We start from the raw sequence: 22,672 nt of genomic DNA, 5'->3' as shown, positions 1-22,672 counted from the left end.
CAATCCCCGGGCTGTGGACCAGTACTGGTCCACAGCCTGTTAGGAACCAGGCTGCCCAGCAGGAGGTGAGTGGCCGGCGAGTGAGGGAAGCTTCATCTGCGGCTCCCCATTACCACCTGAACCCTTCCTCCCCCCACCCACCGCCACCCCCGCCCCCTGGTCCGTGGAAAAACTGTCTTCCACGAAACTGGTCCCTGGTGCCAGAAAGGTTGAGGACCGCTGTGTTAAGTCAGTTTTGTTAATCATGTTGTTCAAAACTTCTGCATCCTCACCAGCTTAACTTCTGCATGCTTGTTCAATTAGAGAGGTATGTTAAAATCTTCTACTGCTATTACGGATTTGTCTTTCTTGTGTTGCTGTCGATTTTTGGTTTACATATTGGAATCCATATTACTAGGGGCACACAAATTTAGAATGGTTTCACGTTTCTGATGAGTTGAACCGTTTATCATTATTGATTCTTTTTATCTTTGGTAATGCTTTTTTGCTTTGAAATCTACCTTTATTGATAATAACATAGCTACACAAGCCTTCTTATTGTTAGTGTTTGTGTGGTTCGTTTTCTCCCCCCAACCATTTATTTTAAATTTTTCTGTGCCTTTATGTTTTAGAAGTATTTCATGTATACACCATAACATTGTTGTTTTACTTTCAGTCCCATCTAACACTCTTAGTCTTTTAATTATAACATAAAATTTATTTAGATTTCATAATATTACTGGTTATTGGGACTTAAGTGAATGATCTTATTATGTGCTTTCTATTTATTAGGACTATTGTATTCTTTTTCTCTTTTCTTGCCGTCTTTTGGATTAACTGTTTTTATTACTTCTCCCCTTCCCCCATCTTTTTTTTTTTTAACTGTTGTTTTTGTCTGCTAGCCACAAGAATCTTTTTTGTTTATTTCAAAATATCTTTTTTTCATTTTTGAAGAATAGTATCACTGGATATAGAAGATGTTCCAGTATCCACTTTTTTCTGGTGATAAGTCAGCCATTACTTGTATTGTCATTTCCCATATATAACCAGTCACTTTTCTCTGGCTGCACTCAAGGTTTTCTCATTGGCCTTTAGTAGCTTGACTATGATGTATATGTAGAAATGGTTCTTTGTGTTTATCCTGCTTGGGTTTGTTGAGATTCTTGTATCTATAAGTTAATGTTTTCTACCACATTTGAGATTTTTTTTTCCATTGTTTCTTCAGCAAAAATTATTTTGTACCTTCTTTACTCTTCTCGCATTCCGTTACATCTTGTTGTACATATGTGTTGAGTTGGGTGTCATCTACTTTGGACTGCCTGATATTGTCCTATTGGTCTCTGAGACTCTTAATTTTTCTTCAGTCATTTTACTTTCTGTTTTTTGGATTGGACAGTTTTATTGCCCTATCTTCAAGCTCACAAGTTCGTTCTTCTGCCATCTCTAATCACCTCCTTTGGGTGAATTTTTATGTCATTTATTTTATTTATCAGCTTTTTCTTTCTTATAGTTTCTGTCAACTCTTTGAATGTATTTTCTTTTAATTCTCATAACATACTTAACATAGTTGCTTGGAATTCTTTATATGCTAACTCCGATATTCAGGGTACTCAGAATTATATCTATTGACACCCCTTTTTTCCTGAGTATGGATCACTGCTTCCTGTTTCTTTGCATATCATGTAGTTTTTGCTTGAAAACTGGACATTATGAATATATTTTAGTGACTGGACTCTTTTAATGTTCTTCTGAGAATTCTTGTGTGAAGTTTATAGTCAGATTTTGAAGCTTGATTGTGGTTTACATGTTTCTAGAGATTCCACTAATTCCCAGCTGTTCTGCTGGGTTTGGATTCTGTCCTCTGACACTTCAACCTTGTAGGACTTCAGCTTCCTGCTGCCTAAACTGTACACAGTTGAATGTACCCTGTTGAAAAAGCATCAAACTCACAATAAAGCTCTTTTTCAAGTGTAGCTTTCTCTCTGGCCTCTGTCAACTTTTCCCCCTCAACTCCTTCAATTTTCCTCTGTGCATACATAGTTTGTCAGTCATCCAGTGATTTGGGCAAAGTTGACCCTGAGAATTTTTGTTATATTCCTTTTTTGGTTCTCTCACTGCCATGCTTTCTCCATTTAAATTTACAACTGCTTTTCCATGCCTCAGTTCTGAGCCCTTTGGTGATATTATCTTTCTCCAGAGATAATTTTTGTTTGTTCGTGCCACACCTGGGGTCTACAGCAGTCTGGGTTTACCTTAATTAAATTTTAAGGATTGAGATTTTTATTTGGCCACCTAGATGTGTTCAGGTGGGGCTGCAGTGCATGTAAGAACTTTTTTTTACTTCTGGTTCACTACAGTTTAATCCTTTAGGGTCTCAACTCAAATACTGGGTAACATTTAGTATGGTACTCACCAGTTCTGAACCTTGCAATCTCCATTTGATCCCCCTAGCTCTACAACAGTGTTAGAAATAATGATCAGTTTCTCAGCTGCATCAGGTGGATTGGCAAATAACCCAAAGGTAAAAGCATCCTCAGGTGCTGGGTTTCTATCTGTAGGTCTCCATCTTGTCTTGGATCTTGGCCTGGTCATTCTTCACTGTTGTGTCAACTCTTTGATGCCATCAAATTGATGGTTTAAAAATCTTGCTCAGTTTTTCTAGTAGGTCTCAGTGGGTGGGTTGATAAATATTACCTTTTCTGCTATTATTGCAGTTATTTGAATTGACATGTTTGAATCAATGAGTGCAAATGATAGCATTAGGATAATGTCTCTGTTTCTTGGCTTTGATTTTTTTCTGTGATGACTTTATTCCTAAATATGTTAATCTCCATGAGGTGGCAAAGATGGCCACTGTCTGCTATGATCTACATCATTGTCATAGCTGTTATTTCCACTGAAGAGTATACCTTTCCCAGTAGTCCTTGCAAACATCATGAGAAGGATTCCAAATTTCCCATTCTGGACTACATTCCCATCCATAATAAAATTATGATGGCTAGGAGAACAAGGTACTCTGATCAGCCTGGGTATCACTTGTTCATCCCTTGATCCAGGGGTGGGCCTAAGATTGGTACAACTTTAATAGTTGAGTAAGAGTGTTTCCTTAAAGGAAAATACCATTAGCATAAATAGGAAAAAGAATGTTAGGCAAGGTAGCAGATTGCTCTGCAACAGTTTATATAGATTTATGGCATATCCTGAAAGATTTCATTGTATTCTTGAATCCAGTAAAACTATCTAGCAACAAAATTTCATGAAAGATTGTAGTTGACTGATAACATTACTTGTTAAAATGATTTTGCTCAGTTTATGTATCTCTGAGATTGACAAACTGTGACATGTTTTCTAGAGTCACTGTTAGTAAAATAATAAAAGAGATTTTTATGTCTCCTTTTCCCTTGCCTTCTAGGTCTCTAGTTAAGAGACCCAGATCAATTGTTAATCTAAAATAACTCTTTCTAGGGATAAGAATAATATGATATCTTTAAGATAGAGTTGCTATATCAGTTAGCTATTGCTGTGTAATAAATTACTCTAAAACTTGGTTTAAAACAAACATTTATTATTAGAACAAGTCTATGAGTCAGGCAGTATTTCTAGTCTTGGCAGGACTTGTTTAAGTCTGCATTCAGAAGCAGCTCAGGAGGGTGATTCTGCTGCTCTTGGCTGGCTTCTCTAGGATGGCCTGGGGTGGGACATCTGGGCTGTCCTCTTGTCCTCCAGCAGATTAGAGTGGGCTTGTTCTCATGGTAGTGGCAGGATTCCAAGAGAGCAGAGGCATACATGGTCTCTTGAAGTCTAGCTCAGAACTGGCAAACTGTGACATTTGTTACATTCTATTGATCTTCCTTATAAGGTCAAGCCCAGAATTAAAAGGACTGGGGAAAGATTATACCTCTTGGTAGGAGAAACTGCAAAGCCTTATTGCCAAGTGCATGAGGAATGGGATGGTACAGAATTGGGGTTATTTGTGCAGACAGACTTTTTGACTCATGTTGTAGAATTAATTTTTGATATTATTTTGTTCTAGGTCGAGCCCCATTATATTTCAGTAGGAATTGAGTTTAAGTATAGAAGTTGTGACAAGTGTAAATTAAATACATTGATCTGTCCAGTAGTACAGATGACTTGTTATACTTGTTTCATGGGATGTGTCTGATGAGATTTTGGAAGCATTGTTCATGTATTGAGTTACCAAATATAGGGTAATTGTAGTGCTGGTTGTCTTACGAGTTGTAGGTGTTAATAGATGATTAATTTGTATCTTTACTCTTTTAGTTATAAATGACAGTGGTTTTTTTGTGTTTATTATTATCATTCTAACCTTCTTAATTTGAGATTTGACTTTATTTTTTCCCTGCTTATTATTCTTTGCATATTGTGATATTTTAAATAGATTTATTGAAGTACATTTGACATATAATAAATCACACGTTTAAAGTGTGCAATTTGAACGGATTTGATATCTATATACACCCATGAAATCATCACTACAAGATAATAAACATATCCTTTATCCTCAAAGGTTTCCTTGTGCCCCTTTGTAATCCTTTCGTATTTATTGCTCCTCCCCTAATGCCCAGACAATGACTGATCTGCTTTCTGTCATTTATGGAGTAGTTTGAGTTTTCTAGAGTTTTATGTAGATGAAGCTATGCAGTGTGAAATCTTTTTGTCTGCACTTTTTTTTCACTCAGCATGATTATTTTCAGATTCATCTGTGTTGCATGTGTCATTAGTTAAATTCTACTTATTCCATTTTACAGGTATGATTTAAGGATTAGTGTGTTGCTGGACATTTTTTCCCTCAGCTTTTGGCTATTACAAATGAAGATGATTATTTGTATGTAAGCCTTTGTGTGAACATATGCTTTCATTTCTTTGGGTAAATACCTAGGAGTAGGTGTATGTTTGACATTTTAAGAAATGGTGAAACTGGGACTTCCTTGGCGATCCAGTGGTTAAGACTTCTCCTTCAAATGCAGGGGGTGTGGGTTCGATCCCTGGTCAGGGAGCTAAGATCCCACATGCCTCGTGGCCAAAAAACCAAAACTTAAAACAGAAGCAATATTGTAACAAATTCAATAAAGACTTTAAAAAATACTAAAAAAAGAAAAAGACATGGTGAAACTGTTTTTACAAAGTGATTGTACCATTTTATCTTCCTGTATGTGTGTGTTAGAGTTTCAGTTCCTTCACATGTTCGCCAACACTTGGTATGGTCAGCCTTACTAACTTTAGCCATGCTTGTAGTTGTGTAGTGATAACTTGTTGTGGATTTAATTTGCATTTCCCTATTGACAGATGATACTGAGCATGTTTTCATGTACTTACTTGTCATTTATGTATCTTTGGTGAAGTGCTGCTTCAAATCTTCTGCCCATTTTATAAATGGGTTGTTTGTTTTGTTGTAATTGAAGTTTTAAAAACAGATTTATTGGGATATAATTGGCATGCAGTGAAATACACATATTTAAAGTGTACAGTAGGATAAGTTTTGAGATACATATATATACACTCAGGAAGTCATCACCGCAAAACAAGATAATGAATATATTTATCACCCCCAAAAGTTTCCTCTTGCCACTTTGTAATTCTTCCCTCTTCAGCTACATTCCCCTTTTGGGTCTGTCTTTCAAAAGCATTTAATCTAGGGTTGCTATAGTTAGTGCTGCCTGACTTAAGAGGTTTTATACTCTTTCTAAAAGGAACAGGCATTATTTCTGACTTTGTGTGAGACTAGGGCAATAATCCCTCTCATCGTTTTGAGTGGCTCTTTCCTTCACCTTGGGTAGTTTCCACACAGGCTTGTTCTAATCGTTATGCAGCTGAATACTTAAGGGTGTGGTAGCTCTATGCAGTTGTCTTCTCTCCAGTATTCTGCCGTGCAGTCTCTAGCTGTCATGGCTTCGTTGGACTTCCAGCTGAGTCTCCTCAGTTCAGGGAGACCATCATATTCTACCTGGGTAGCTCTTCCCTGGGGGGCTGTATTTTCTTCAGGTGGTAAGTTGGGAATGTTGGAAGGCTCACTGCATTTGTTTCTCTTCTTTTAGGGTTCACCATCAGTGACTGCCTAATACCTGAAAACTTTCATATATATTTTTTGGTTTCTTAGACTTTTCAGGTGGAGGGCAAACTCAATCCTTGCTATTCCATCTTGGCCCTTGTATGTATTTTTTTCTTGATATTTCTTTGTTTTTTTAAGTTGTAAAACATTTAAGTTGTACACAACATTAAATTTACAATCTTAACCATTTTTAGTTGTACCGTTCAATAGTGTTAAGAATATTTGTACTGTGCAGCCAGATCTCTAGAACTTTTTATTTTGTGAAACTGAAACTCTACCATTAAACACTAATTTTATCCCCCCCCCGCCCCATCCTTAACCCTTGGCACCTACCTTTCTACCTTTTTTTTCTGTTATCTTGACTATGTTAGATAATTCATACAAGTGGAATCATACAATATTTGTTATTTTGTAATTGACTTATTTCACTTAGCATGATGTCCTCAAGTTCATCCATGATGTAGCATGTAACAGGATTTTCTTCATTTTTAAAGACTACATAATATTCCATTGTATGTATATACTGCATTTCCTTTATCCATTTATGTGTTGATGAACATTCAGTTTGTTTCCACCTCTTGAATAATGCTACAAGGAATATGGGTATGTAAATATCTCTTTGAGATCGTACTTTGAATTATTTTGGTATATACCCAGAACTGAGATTACTGGATCATATGCTAATTCTGTTTTTAATTTTTTGAGGAACTGCCATACTATTTTCTGTAATTGTTAACACCATTTTACATTCCCACCTACACTGCACAAGAGTTCCAATTCTCTGTATCCTTTCCAAAGCTTATTATTTTTTTTTTCTTTTGGTAGTGGCCATTCTATTGAGATGTGAAACGATATCTCATTGTGGTTTTGATTTGTATTTTTCTTATGATTAGCAATGTTGAACATCTCTTCATATACTCTTTGAACATTTGTATATGTTTTTTTGATATTTGTCTATTCAGATCTTTTGCCCATTTTTAATCAGGTTGTTTTTGGATTTTTTTTGTTGTTGAGTTGTAAATGTTACTTACATATTTTGGATATTTATCAGATATATGATTTGTAAAAATTTCCTCCCATTCTGTAGATTACCTGTTCACTCTATCTATTGATTCCTTTGAAGAAGAGGAGTTTTTAAGTTTGTGGTAGTCCACTTTGTCTATTTTTGCTTTTGTTGTCTCTGCTTTTGGTGTCATATCCCAAACTCAATCTCATGAAGCTTTTTGCCTTTTTTTCAGGGTTTTAGCTCTCATGTTTATGTCTTTGATCTATTTTGAGTTAATTTTTTAATGTTGTATTAGGTAAAGATCCAACTTCATTCTTTTGCATGTTTTGATCCAGTTTTCCCAGCACTATTTATTTCCCAGCACTATTATAAATGGGATTGTTTTCATAATTTTGTTTTTCATATTGTTCATTGTTAATATGTAGAAGCACAACTGATATGTGTGTATTGGTTTTGTATCCTGCAGTTTTGCTGAAACCATTTATTAGTTTTAACATTTTTTTAAAGAAGTTTTAACATTTTTTAAAGAATCTTTAGGACTTTCTGTGTGTAAGAGCATGTCATCAGCAAACAGGTAATTTTACTTCTACTTTTCCAATTTGTGTGCCTTTTATTTTGTCTTGCTGTCTAATTGCTCTGGTTTGTAATTCCAGTATTGTGTTGAGTAGAAGTAGCAAGTGTGGGCATCTTTACTTTCTTTTTGCTCTTAGAGAGAAAACTTTCAGTCTTTGACTGTAGGGTATGATGTTAACTGTGGGCTTTTCTCATGTGGCTTTTACTATGTTGAAGTGGTTTCCTTCTATTTCTAGTTTATTGCATGTTCCTATCATAAAATGGTATTGAGTTTTGTCAAATGCTTTTTCTGCATCAGTTGAGGTGGTCATGTGGTTTCTGTCCTTCTTTCTGTTAATATGATGTATTGCATCAATTGATTTTTATTTGTTGAACCATCCTTGCATTCCAGGAATAAATCCAGTTTGGTCATGGTGAGTATCATTCTTTTGATGTGCTAATGAATTCAGTTTGCTGGTATTTTGTTGAGGATATTTGCTGATATTCATCAGGGATATTTGTCTGTAGTTTTCTTTTCTTGTTGTGTCTTTGGCTTTGGTATCAGGGTAATGCTGACCTCATTACCCTGAATGAGAATGAGTTTGTGCATGTTCTTTTATCTTCAGTTCTTTAGAAGAGTTTGAGGAGAATTCTTCTTTAAATGTTTGGTAGAATTATCCAGTGGAGTCATCTGGTTCTTCTTTTCTTCATTGAGAGGGTTTTGATTACTGCTTCAATCTCCTTATCTAGTTACAGGTCCGTTCAGATATTTTAGTGCTTCATGATTCAGTCATCGTGGTTATGTGTTTCTAGGAATTTATCTGTTTCTTCTAGGTTGTCCAATTTGTTGGCAGCTAATTGTTTGTAGTAATCTCTTATAATCCTTTTGGCATTTGTTATAATGTCCCCTCTTTCATTTGTAATTTTATTTGAATCTTCTCTCTTATTTTCTTGGTCTAGCTAAGAATTTGTCAATTTTGTTGATCTTTTAAAAAACAAACTCTTGGTTTTGTTGATTTTTTTCCCCCTATTTCTGTTCTTTATTTTATGTCTGCTTTATTCTTTATTATTTCCTTCCTTTTGCTAACTTTTGGTTTAGCTTGTTCTTATTTAAGTATAAAGTTAAGTTGATGATTTAAGATCTTCCTTTTTTTTTTTTTTTTTAAGATCTTCCTTTTTTAACATAAGCATATAAACTTACCTCTTAGTACTGCTGTCACTGAATGCCATTAGTTTTGGTATGTTGTATTTTCATATTTATTTGTCTCCTGATATTGTCTAAATTCCCTTGTGATTTCTTCTTTGACCCATTGGTTGTTTAAGAGTTAGTTGTTTAGTTCTTGTATTTGTGGATCTTCCTATTTTCCTTTTGCTTTTGATTTCTAGTTTCATTTCATTGTGGTGAGAGAAGATAGTCTGCATGATTTCAGTCTTAAATTTGGTAGGACTTGTTTTGTGGCCTACCTTATACATATTTTTGATGTGTTATGTTTACTTTAGGGTTTAATTCTGAAGCCTTTTCTAATTTGTCATTGTTTAATTTTCTAAAATATGTTCATGCCTTTTCAGTATACTTAAAATACTTGAAAAATGAAGACATTACTTTTTATTTATTTTTTTAAATAAATTTATTTGTTTATTTATTTATTTTTGGCTGCGTTGGGTCTTTGTTGCTGCGCACAGGCTTTCTCTAGTTGCAGCGAGCAGGGGCTACTCTTCATTGCGGTGCACGGACTTCTCATTGCAGTGGCTTCTCTTGTTGCGGAGCATGGGCTCTAGGTGTGTTGGCTTCAGTAGTTGTGGCACATGGGCTTAGTTGCTCTGCAGCATGTAGGATCTTCCCAGACCAGGGCTGGAACCTGCGTCCCCTGCACTGGCAGGTGGATTCTTAACCACTGTGCCACCAGGGAAGTCCCAATATTTCTTTCTAGAAATTTTAGATTTATAGAAAATTTGAAAAGAATAGTACAAAGACTTCCCACACTCTCCTTCTTCCCCCATGCACACTTTGTTTTCTCTATTATTAACAACTTACTTTAGTCTGGTACAATTGTTACAGTTAATAAACCAATATTGTTACATTGTTATTAACTAAAGAACATAGTTTATTCAGATTTCCTTAGTTTTTACCTGATGTTCTTTTTCTCTTCCAGGATCCCATCCAGGATACTGCATGACATTTAGTTGTCATTTCTCTTTAGGCTCTTTAAGGCTTTGTTTTTGATGACCTTGACAGTTTTGAGGAGTATTAGTTAGGCATATTGTAGGATTTTCCTCTACTGGAATTTGTCTGATGTTTTTCTCATGATTAGACTGGGATTATGGGTTTTGGGGAGGATATATTTGATATTTTAGTTTGCAGTATTCTCTTAAAATGTACCTTTTGAGGTAAAACCAGTTATATCAGTGACTTTAGGTGTTTTCTCTTTTCTGTATCCCCCTTCCAGTATTCACCTAAAGAATATCCTAATTATACTTTTAAGGTATGGATTTCAAAGGAACTTTCTATAAAACTTCCTTATAGAATACACCTTTTAAAAAAATATAGTGTTTGAAATGGCCTGGTTTGTCTCTTTGGGGAACAGATATAATTAAAAGTGGGGTTTTTCCCCCAGACTTTGAAATATAACTGTGAGCAGAACAAGATAAAAAAATTAAACAGCTAAAGTCAAAGTTAGTTATTGTGTGTAGTATTTGTGTATACTTTTGTTTTATTTATTGTGGTAAATGTATGTATAATGAAATTTAACATTTTAAACATTTTGAAGTGTATAGCTCAGTGGCATTAAGTACATTCACTTTGTTGTGCAAACATGTATATCCTTTTGTATTAGTCTGCTAGGGCTGCTATAATAAAAAACCACAGACAAGGTGGCTTAAACAACAGAAATTTATTGTCTCACAGGTCTGGAGGCTAGAAGTCCAAGATTTGAGAGTTAGGTTTGGTTTCCACTGATTCCTGTCTCCTTGCAGATGGCTGTTTTCTCACGGCCTGTCCTCTGAGCCTGCATCCCTGGTGTCTCTGTCTCTTCTTATAAGGACACCAGTAATATTGGATTAGGGCCCTACCCTTATGACCCTATTTAACCTTAATTACCTCCTTACAGGCCCTATCTCCAAATACAGTTACATAGGGAGTTAGAGCTTCAACATGGGAATTTTATGGGGACACAGTTCAGTCCGTAACATCTTTTATGTAGTGCTTCTGATTTATCTCCCAGAGAACCTGCCATCATCAATATATTAGTTTCCTAGGCTGCTCTCACAAATTATCAAAAACTAGGTTGCTTAAAATAATAGAAACTTAATTCTATCACTGTTGTGGAAGCCAGAAGTCTGAAGTCAGTATCACTGGGCAGAAATCAAGGTGTCAGCAGTGATGATCTCTCTCCAGACTCTATAGGAGAATCTGTTCCTTGCCTTGTCTCAATTCTGGTAGCTGCTGGCATTCCTGGCTTTGGCTGCAGTCTTCAAGGCCAGTGTTTTCAAATCTCTTTCTGCTCTGTCTTTACCTTCGCTGTGTATAGTCAGATGTCTCCATGTCCCCCTCTTTATAAGGATACATGTGATTGTATTTCAGACCCATCCAGATGATCCAGGATAATATCTCCATCTCAAAATCTTTCGCTTAATCACATCTGTAAAGACACTTCTTTTCTTTTGCCACATAAAGTAAAATTTACAGGTTCAAGGGAGTAGGATGTGGATATCTTTTGTAGGACCATTTTTTAGCCTCTCATACTGAGCAACTCATAGTAGACTTCTGATGTTCCCACTTTGATTTATAGTTTCGTTTGTAATAGGTCTCAGTATCTAGTTCTGGGTGGGTAAAGGCTGGTGGCAGTGGGTGGCAGAATATTCTCATCTCTTCTAGACATTATGCAAAAAACTGTAGGCCTGTGTTCTCAGTGGGTGGTCCCAGAAGTATCAGCATCAGCATCACGTTAGGAACTTTGAAATACAAATGATCAGGCTGCAATCTTAGACCTGCCAAATCAGGAACTCTGAGGGTAGGGCCTAGCCATCGCTGCATAACAAGCCCTCTGGGTCATTCCAATGCACACTGAAGTTTGAGAACCACTTTTCTAGATTATTGACATTATTAGTATTAAAACCATATTCCCTATCCTCTCCAAAGCTTTTCTGCTTAATGCTAATACTTAAACTAGTCTAGGATTTATTGTCCACAAACTTTGTTTTCTGTAGAGATACAAACATTTAGTGCCAAATCTTGGTACTGATAATCAGTGAAATTAATTCATTTACTCAATAAAAGGTTGCACTGGGCTAATTTTTGTCAGTTGTGTTTTACTTAGATGTAGTCATTTTATAAAGTAATGTTACTGGGATCCAGAAGTGATATGAATTTTTTCTCTAGTCCTTGAAAATGTGGATGAACTCATTAGCCTGAATTTTACTTTATCTTCTATATCCCTGTGTACATTTGGGGATACAATACAAAATTTCTAATCTTTCATTCTGCCTACACTGTTAGGCTTTTATTATGTGCTATCCAGTGAAAGTGCTGAAGTGAGATAAATGAATTCTTTTCCTCAGTGTGTCCACATTGTAGCTCAGAAAACACACAGGTAAACAGAATTGATATAGAGCTATCACTAGTTGCTATAACAATTGAGAAACACAGCTTTACATAGTTGAAGAAGTTAAAGAAGGATCTGCCAGGGTGACTGAGCTAAATAATCGAAAAACTAGTAGAAAGGTGTTAGCAAGGTTGAGAGATAGAAAGTAGGTATAGTTCACCATGTGAAAAGGCATGAAAGCTGAGAGAGCATATGGGCTCTTCTGGGAGTTGAAGGGGTTTAGTATAGTAGAAACGTGGAGTGAAGGGGAGAGTAAAGATTGGGGATAAATAGATGAAGCTTAGGTCATTGATGAGTACTATTGAAGGCCTTGAGGCATAGATGTGATGTCCTCAGGGTAGCCATTGCAAAATGATTACTTACATAGTTTTGGGAAGGATGAATTTGAGAGGATAGTGAGTCTAGAAATAGAACAGTTACAGTAATCTAGGTGAGAACAGTAGTAGATATGGTGGTGCCATTTTTTGAGAATAAAAATTCAGAAGAGTAACAAGCTGGTTTTAAGAATGGGGGAAAGGTGATGTGTAGAGTTCAGGGTAAGATATATTGAGTTTCAGCATTTGTGAAGTGTGATAAAATTAGGGGTGGGTAGATTTTTGACAAGTAAATTTTCAGTGGAGTGTTGGGGTGGAGGTCACCTTATACTAGATTGAAGGCTAAATTGAGGAAGCAGGAGATTATCAGTATACACTATTCTCTAGAATAATCTTCCTTGGCATTTAGTAAGTATTTAATCAGTGTTAGCCATTATTATGGCTATTAACATACGCTTTTATGCCATCTCATGTTTTTTTTTTTCTTCAACTTTTTGGTGTATTTTTTGGTATGTATGTAATAATATTAGATAAACATTGATATAGATAGAAGTGTGTGTTTTATTAACAAATAATAATTTTAATTATGCTATTGCCATACTATTAATATTAACGAAAACAAGAGAACTAAAAAGTTTGTTTCTCATTTGAATAGATGATTGTTCCTCAAAAAATGGTAGTTAGCAATAGTTTCCTGAAGGTTACTGTAATAATTCAATTTATACTTTTTAATTTAAAAGAATAGTGTATCATAGATGTATTTATTCATAACTGAAGGAAAAAAACTAAATGATTGCCTTTACATGTATTCTTTCAGGTTTGATTTAATTTCGAATGAGATTGTTCTTGCAACGAGATGTTAATAAGACAAAATCAAGGTAAGTAGAAGACAGCTTTGTTAAGTATTACATATCAAAGTAGGAATAATACAAAAAATTTATGTTTAAAAAGCGTGCCTCCAAATCCAAAATCAATGAGTTTTTAAATTAAATTTTGAAATACAAAGAACCAACTTTTTGATGCACTTGGTCCAGTTGATTTGATGGAAGTGAAAATACAGCTGTCAAATTGTGAAACTAAAGTATGCAGTTTCCAGTGACTATTAAACACGTTCAGAAATCAAGTTGATGTTTGGTTTAGCTGCTCGGAAACCAGTTCAGTAAGAGATTTGCTAGGTTGCTTCAGTGTTCCCTTCTTAGTGGGTTTATAGTACTTGAGTAGTCTTTGCTTTTGTGAATTTTACTTTCTTATTTCCATTAACAAAGAAAGCACTTCTACAGTTGTTTAAGTTTGCCAAATTATGACTTCTTTATGTTAATATAATGTTCAGAGTTATAAATGATTGTTTTAATATTTTTTGTATCTCTACTGAATGACTTTTCTAATTTAGCATTCTGATTTATTTTCATTTTTTAAGACTGTTGACTTCAGAAAATTGAATTGTGATCATGTACTTTTGGTCTGATATGTGAAAGATTGCTTTTTTAATAATATAAGTTTTTGAAATGTTAAAAAGGTGCATTTACTATCTGTTGGTAAGTGAACATGGCTTCAGGATATAAACAGATTAAAAAAGAATACTTTGAATACATTGCAGTTAACTTGGGTCTTTCTAAATCTAACTAGATGTTTCAGCTGTCAAGAACTTGCTGATCAATGGTTAAAAAAAAAAAAAAGCCTAGGATGAGAGGTGCTGTAGTTGAATAATGTGTAGTTAAATAGTGTATTCTCAATTAGTGGTTTAGGCATAATCTGAAGGAAAGTTTCCATTTTATTAGTATTATGTAGTAATAATAGTAGTGGTAGTTTGGAGAATACTTATTGTATTAAGTGCTTCTCACGCCTTATTAATCTTTATAGTACCTCCTATAAGGCAGGTACTGCTGTCTAGAAAATTTTTATTTTTTGGTTAATAGTGAGCTATTTCTTTTTCTTTAGAAACTTTATTTTCACAGCATTTATTATAAGGAACACTTGCCTAAATATCTTTCTGAAGGGGAGAAGAAGCTAGATTTTTGTACTTAAAGTCTTCTAGTGATTTTTGTTTGCTAATTGAATATGGTGTCTATTAGAATGTTTGTTCTGATTTCTTACAAGTTAGATATTGCTCATGGGATGACACTTGGTTTAACTTATTCTGATTTTATTCCAGCACAATTATATATCACTTTTCTTTTTTGGTTAAGGTATAATTTACATTTTTATTAAGTTATGTATGGTAAAATGTGCGAAATTTAAAGTATAGAGCTGAATGAGTTTTTATGTATATGTTCACATGTATAACCAGCATGTAATTTAAGATGTAGAACACTGTCATTGTCCCAGAAAGTTCCTCGTGCTCTTTCCTTTCCAATCCAATAGCCTTTCCCCCAAGGTAAGCATCTTTCTGAATTCTGTTGGCATAGCTTAGTTTTACCTGTTCTTGAACTTATGTACATAGAGTTATATAATTTGTACTCTTTTGTATCTGGCTTTTTTCATCAACATAATGTTTCTGAGTTTCCTCCATGTTGTTGTGAGTACCAGTAGTAGTTTATTATTTTTTGTTGCTGAGTAATATTCCATTGTATGAACATAATACAAATTTTTATGTATTTTCTCTATAATTTTGTTTATTGTATTCTCCATGTCTCTGACCTCACTTGCCAACTTTCTACACTGCTTTCCTTTGTCTAGTTGTCTCCTTCATTGTCCCCCATCGCCTGCACAATAAAATGTAAACTCATAACATGGTATATAATGATCTCACTGCAGCTCTTCCAGAATGCCTAGAATTACCTGAATAAATCAAGTATGATGTACATAGTGTTAGTTTTAGTTCTATGTATATGTTGTCACTCTTTCCTACCCCCTTGCCTCCCCAACTGCCAATATATTTTCTCCCGGTTGTCAGCTAATCTCCTGAAATAGTCCATCTCAAGCATCATCTTGTCCTTTGAGCCAGATCTGGCCATACTGCAGTAGTCTGTTTTCCTTACTAGACTGTGAGCTCTTTGAAGGTAGATACCATCCATATCTTATTTATCTTAGTAGCACAGTGCCAGAGTACTGTGTATATTTAGTGATTTGTTAAACATAGAACAGCCAACAAAATTCTCTCTCTAACACTAGGGGTTCAGAGTACTGGCTGGAATGAGATGAGAGCATTGGCACTTCAGTTGCTGTTGGACTATAGGAAGGAGCCAATGAAGGCAATCCAAAAGTAGCATTATAGGCATTTTGGAAAGAGAAATAAAATATCCTCCTAGTCTTCTTTCAGTCCAGTTGGAATAAAATGGCTAATAATGTTCTTAGTCCAGACCTTAAGGAAGATTGAGTGTCTTTGATTTTGAGTACTCTTTCCAAAGAAAGGCATTAATCCATGCTATGGAAATTGGAGTCTTTGCTACTAGAAGTATTCTCTTTGTGAGTTCCTACTAGTTATTTCTTTCATTTAAAGATTTTAAAAGATGTGTTAGACTAATACAAGTAGAAGATTAAGAAGACTGGTCACATCTTTAAGAAGTGAAGAAAACTTTTCCTCATTTTCCTGGGGGTAAAAAACTATTGGAGTGGAGGAAAAAATTGAATCATAGTCTGGAATGGTAACATTTTTGATTCCTATAGCTTAGGAAGCTTGCTGTTTGCTGAGAAGTATTTTTAAAGATTATGTTTTATCATTATAGATCTGTAATTTATATAAACAATATGCTTTCTTAAGAAATGAAACTTTAAAACAATTTTAAAGCATTTTGCGCTAGTTTTCTTCTTTGAGGTTTGGAATTGGGCTAGTTGGGTTGGCTATCGTAGTCACCTGGGCGGTTTTTATGCCTGAAGCTTTATTGCCTTCTAGCAAGTCCAAAGCAAGGAAAGGTTCTTCCCCACTGGGATCAATTTGTTGCTTTCCCTCTCTGCAGCTTCTACCATAAAGCTTGGACACAGAGTTGGGCATTGACCCCATCTCATGCTGTTCCTTCTGTCTTCCTGCAAGGATTTTTCTTAGGCACAGATTCTTATCAAATGTAGAACCTTGGTTATTTCTTTTATCTCATCCTGGATGTAAAGTGTGTTTAGTTCTCTTGTTGATAAAATTTGAGTATTGAGAGAAGTTTACCCTTGAGATTGCTTGACTTATGTGTCTCTAAGAGAATTTAGACTAGTTTTTCTTCTCAGAGGCTGACAGGTATACCTCAGTTTTCAGACACTTCCTCTTCATTTTGTACTTCAATATTTAACACAGTCAGATGCTGCTAAGCTTTTTTATTTTGCAGAATTCCTGAATCCAGGGATTTAAAGTTCTTTATGAATGTCTTACATTAGTTTAATTTCATTAATTTCCAAATTAACCTTTCCGTGCTTCCATTCTTTAGTAGCACTGTAGATGTGCTTCCGTTTGTTGTACTGTGAAAAAGAAAACTTTTTTTTTTAAATTAATTAATTAATTTATTTTTAGCTGTGTTGGGTCTTTGTTTCTGTGCGAGGGCTTTCTCTAGTTGCGGAGAGCGGGGGCCACTCTTCATTGCGGTGCGCGGCCCTCTCACTATCAGGGCCTCTCTTGTTGCGGAGCACAGGCTCCAGACGCGCAGGCTCAGTAGTTCTGGCTCACGGGCCCAGTTGCTCCGCGGCATGTGGGGTCTTCCCAGACTAGGGCTCAAACCCGTGTCCCCTGCATCGGCAGGCGGATTCTCAACCACTGCGCCACCAGGGAAGCCCGAAAACTTTTTAATTAATGAAATTGTTTGTTTCTAATTCTAGATTAGATTGCACAATGTACATTCAACCTTTTCCAAATATATTGCCAAGTAACATTTAGTATTTTCAAAGCTTTATCTTTTTATATAAAAGCCACATATGCTTATATGTGTAAGCAGACAGTACAGAAATATTTAAAATAAGGAGTAAAACTTTCCTCTCTCGCTCAGCCCTGTACTCCCCATAAGTTATCCAAAATGGCTGGTATGTATTCTGCCTTGTTTTGTCACTGTTTTCCAATATGTCTTGGACATTTTTTTCATATATGTATTACATGTAATATAACTGTTTCCTTCTTAATAAATACTTGGGTAAATCTCAGGGGTTTTTTTGCTTGTATGAGCAGTGCTGCAGTAAATATTCTTAACTATATCATTGTGATTTTGTGAGAATGTCTATAGGATAACTTGTAGCAGTGGATTACTGGGTCAATGGATGTGTACACTTTAATTTCTGATATATATACTGCAAATGAGATTGTACCACTTAATATTCTATTAGCAGTTTTTGAGAATATTTGTTTTCCCAGACCCTGCTAAATATTAACCAGTGTTTTAATCTTTGCCAGTCTGATCATTGTAAAGTGGTATTTATTTGACTGTGCATTTCTTTGTGAGATTCTCAAAGGCTTGAAATATCACCTTCATCATAGCTTAATCCATTGAGAACATATAATTTGCAAAAGATTTTTTTAATCATTAAATCCATCAATTAACATACCTTCATGTTTTATGTACTGCCTTCAGTTACTTAATATTGAATAACCAGATTGTTTGTCTTTGTTCCCTTAATAAAGCTATTTATTTAGGATAAATATTTTCTTATGATGAATTTCTTTATAGTTTGCTACAAACTAATGTTAGCATAGTCTGTCTCTTCTGACCTCTGATCTACTGTTCTTTTGAGATGACCATTAAAGCAGACATTTGAAACCTTTTAGAGTCTTCTAGCTAGGCTGAGGACTGTGGGCCTGTCACGTGATGGTAAATATTTGTTTAATGTTTTGTTGATTCATTCAGTGTTTTATGAACTGGTTGCTATAGTTAAATTGGTTGTAGCTCATACTTGATACTAGTTACTAGTCTGAGGAGGAAAGATGACTAAATATGTAATTACAATCAAATGTGATTAATGTTGTGATAGTCTGTGTCCTGGATTACAAAGATCGTGTCTGTTTTATTTATTGATATATAAGCACTTAGGGCAGTATGTTTATTAAATGATAAAGATTTATTGAATGACTAAATGGAAATATGGAAAGGCCTCCCAGAAGAAGTGACACTTAAACTAAAACTTGGAGGACCTTTGGTGATTTGTCTAGATAAAAAGTTGGGGAAAGACTGTTGTTAGTAGAGGAAGTGGCACGTGGAAAGGATGAGAGGTAAGAGAAAGGGAAGATTGGTGGAACTGAAAGAAATATGGTATGTCTTGAGTGTAGTGTTCTACATGCAGTGAGGCTGAGAGGAGTGGCTAGTGTCAAGAGATAAGACAGAGGAAGGCTTGAGCTATTTTATTGAAGGTCTTATAAGTCACTTTAAGGAAGTTGGATTAACAGAGTAATGAGATGCCATTCAAGGAGTTTAAGTGTGAGGACGTGATGTGATCAGATCAGGGTTTTAGAAATGTGGAGAATTAAAATGGAGAACAAATTAGTGGAGAAGCTAGATTGGAATCAGGATGATCCGTTTGTAGGGGGAGGCTGCTGGCCTGACTTTAGAGTGGTTGTAATGGAAAAGCTGTAGTTGGATTTGAGAGAGATTTAGACAAGAAAATAGATCAGCTTTGGTGATGAATTGTAAAGGAATTGGTGGTAGGAGAGTAAGGAAGGAGTTGAGGATGATATCCATGTTTCTGGCCTGGCAGTAGTGCGATATTCACAGATAGGAACTGTGGAGAAGAAGCAGGTTTATGGAGAACAAGAGCTAAATTTTAGCTATATTGAGCTTGAAGTAGCTCAAGACATCTGAGTGGAAATGTCAGGTGGCAGTTAGATGCAAGAGACCTGTAACTTAAAGAGATCGGAGAGTCATCAGCATTAAATCTTCATAATATCTCACAAATTTATTTTTTGTTTTGATATCTCTCTGCAAGATATTGCAAAGCATCTTTATATATGAGCTATTCAGTTGACCTAAAGATTGTTGAAAATGAGTTGCTCCATATAAATTTATGAGCTGCTGTTTTTATTAGATTCTAGTCTCTGCTTACTCTTAATTAAACAAGATTTAATACCATTAATGAACAATTAATCATACTATTGATGGCAATAGTCTTACCAAAGATACTTGAATAGCCTAAGGATATCTTAAATGTGTTAAATCTTGGATTTCCATTAATAGTGTCTAATACATATTAGCTAAATATGAACTCTGATTATTTGATAATTTATTTTCCTGCCTGTGTAACAAAGTTTAGGTTAAAATGGTCATGAAGTCTTTTTTTTTTTTTTTAATTTATTTTCTTTCTTTCTTTCTTTTGGCTGCGTCTGGTCTTAGTTGTGGCACGCAGCAGCTTCGTTGAGGCATGTGGGATCTGTCATTGCAGCGCACACGGGCTCTTCGTTGTGGCTCACAGGCTTCTCTCTAGTTGTGGTATGTGGGTTTTCTCTCTCTAGCTGTGGTGCGCGGGCTCCAGAGTGCGTGGGCTCTTTAGTTTGTGGCATGCAGGCTCTCTCGTTGAGGCGCGCAAGCTCAGTAGTTGTGGTGTGCGGGCTTAGTTGCCCCGCGGCATGTGGGATCTTAGTTCCCCGACCAGGGATCAAACCCATGTCCTCTGCATTGGAAGGTGGATTCTTTATCAGTGGACCACCAGGGAAGTCCTGGTCATGAAGTCTTTAGGTTAATTGTGATTCAGCAAATCATTAGGAAAAAAGGTATATGTGACAGTAGGACTTTGCCCACTTTGTTCACCATTGTATACTCACCATCTAGAGCCGTTCTTGGCACAGAGGAACTCAATAAACAGTTGTTGAATAATCAGTCAGTGTTTACATATAACGTTTAATATCTAATCAAATTTTATTTTTAGTCAAGTGACAGGCGTGTCAGACAAGTTAGTTCTTCCAACTTAAAAGATTATTCTTTCACTTGAGTAATATTTCTCCCCTTAAATTACCCTGTAACCATTCATATTTATACTGCCTTCCTTCCATTCCAACAAACATATTTCACTTTCTAATCAGAAATATTTTTTTCAATAAATTTATTTATTTTATTTATTTATTTTTGGCTGTGTTGGGTCTTCGTTGCCATGCACGGGCTTTCTCTAGTTGTGGCGAGCAGGGGCCACTCTTTGTTGCAGTACGCGGACTTCTCATTGCGGTGGCTTCTCTTCTTGTGGAGCACGGGCTCTAGGCGCGCAGGCTTCAGTAGTTGTGGCTCTCAGGTTCTGGAGTGCAGGCTCAGTAACTGTGGCGCATGGGCTTTAGTTTCTCTGCGGCATGTGGGATCTTCCCGGACCAGGGCTCAAAGCCATGTCCCTTGCATTGGCAGGTGGATTCTTAAACATTGTGCCACCAGGGAAGCCCTAATCAGAAATTTTTTTTTTTTTTCAAACATCTTTATTGAAGTATAATTGCCTTACAATAGTGTGTTAGCATCTGCTTTATAACAAAGTGAATCTGTTATACATATACAATATGTTCCCATTTCTCTTCCCTCTTGCATCTCCCTCCCTCCCACCCTCCCCATCCCACCCCTCTAGGTGGTCACAAAGCACCGAGCTGATCTCCCTGTGCTATGCGGCTGCTTCCCACTAGCTATCTATTTTACATTTGGTAGTGTATATATGTCCATGACACTCTCTTACCCTGTCACATCTCACCCCACCCCCTCCCCCTATCCTCAAGTCAGAAATATTTTTAATGACATTATTGAAACAGGTCTTCTACTAAAAACACCATCAGTTTGGATACTTTCATTTGTGTATTCTAACATCACCATATTTAAACTGAATTAGTCACCTTTACTCTCAAAACCTGTTCTTGCTAGCGCCCCATTCTCATCATTGAGACCAAAATCCCTCTGAATATTTACATTGCTTACTTTCTGTCTTAAAGATTTGGTCAGTTACTAGGTCTTTTTGCTTTTACCTTGTCAGTGTAATGTGTATCTTTCCTTTCCATTCCCATTGCTGTTTTGTTTATCCTCTCTATTGTATTCATCTGTGAATGATATGTCTTTGCTCACTTCATTTTATTTCTGTAAGATCATTTGATTCAGTTTTTTAGGAAGTTACCCTAATTACATTATTTGCTCAAAAAAAAAAAACATTTAACAACTCCTTAAGGATAAATTTTAATTTTTAGATCTTACATTCAGGAGCTTTCAAATTCATGTTCCAGTCAACTTTAATGTTTCATCTCCTGCTGTTTTTTTAAATAAACATTTTGCTGTAGCCTAATTGATTATCATTGTTCTTGGAAAATCCTGACACTTTCACAGTTACTCATATCACCACTCTCATCCTCAGTTCATCTGTACCCTTGAAATTTAACTCATCCAAGAAAGTTCAACTTAAATCTTGGCTCTTTCTTGAGGACATAGTCCCTAGGAAGTTACTTTTTCTGTATATCTGTGATGATTGTAAACTGAACAACCTATTGATTCAATGACTTAAAAGCATGACAAGATAATAAATAAGATACTAAATAATAACATCTCCTACAGTACCCTTGGCAGGTGATAGGCTCTTATATTTTTTGACTGACTGATGAAAACTAAAACTATGATAACCTTAGATTTATTTCATAAACAAAAGTTTATATAATGTTTACTGTCTCACAGTTGACAAACAAGCAGATTTTTTTTATCTGATTGATTAAAACCAAAACCATGATAAGCCCAGATTTCTTTTATTTAACATTATATAGTGCTTACTATATGGCAGGCATTGTTATAAGTACTTTATAAAATATCAACTCAATCCTCAGTTTTCAGGTAAAGAAACTGGGGTAAAATGAGTTTAATTGACTTAGCAGTGGAAGGGCTGAGAATTGAATCAGGTAGTCTAGCTTCAGAGTTTGTGCTCTTAAAGGCTTTGTATGCTGCCTCTCATAAGAGCTGTGGAATAATTTTGCTATGAAGAAAAGAAACCATGTATAAAAAGCTGTAATCAAATATGTAGTCTTATCTCATTTAGACTCTCACCCATTTCTCCTTCACCCTCATAAGAAGATATTATTTTGGAGCAATAATACAGTGTTGTTGCCCACCTACTCTCATTGGTAATTTTATTTATTTTTTATTTTTTCCATTGATAATTAAAAAAAAATTAATGTTGATACACTTTCACACTTAGAAAAGTTACTAGATAGTATAAAGGGCTCCTCTGTACTCATACCCAGATTCACCAGTTAACATTTTGCGACATTTGCTTTATTTGTGTTTTCCTTATCTGTATCTATACAAGTATTTATTTG

General features: G+C 35.5%; 1 protein-coding gene across 24 annotated transcripts in view; it reads left to right on the top strand.

The window, feature by feature from the left end:
• ZNF644 (zinc finger protein 644) overlaps positions 1 to 22,672 on the top strand; it is a 125,646-nt gene that overhangs the window by 24,801 nt on the left and 78,173 nt on the right. For 20 of the 24 annotated variants that reach the window (XM_057551995.1, XM_057552050.1, XM_057552012.1 and 17 more), the window contains one exon: positions 13,340 to 13,400. The exons of 1 other annotated variant lie outside the window; for it this stretch is intronic. In XM_057551995.1, the coding sequence (XP_057407978.1) occupies positions 13,357 to 13,400 (44 nt within the window). In that variant the 5' untranslated portion in view covers positions 13,340 to 13,356. Of the gene's footprint in view, positions 1 to 13,338; positions 13,401 to 19,823; positions 19,845 to 22,672 lie in introns of those variants that run through there. 3 more of the 24 variants (XM_057551997.1, XM_057552001.1, XM_057552007.1) reach the window with 3 other exon arrangements.

The sequence above is a fragment of the Balaenoptera acutorostrata genome, chromosome 1 (assembly GCF_949987535.1).
Source record: "Balaenoptera acutorostrata chromosome 1, mBalAcu1.1, whole genome shotgun sequence".
Lineage (NCBI taxonomy): Eukaryota > Metazoa > Chordata > Mammalia > Artiodactyla > Balaenopteridae > Balaenoptera > Balaenoptera acutorostrata.
Note: the sequence above shows the minus strand (reverse complement) of the source record. Positions and strands in the feature narration are given on the sequence as shown.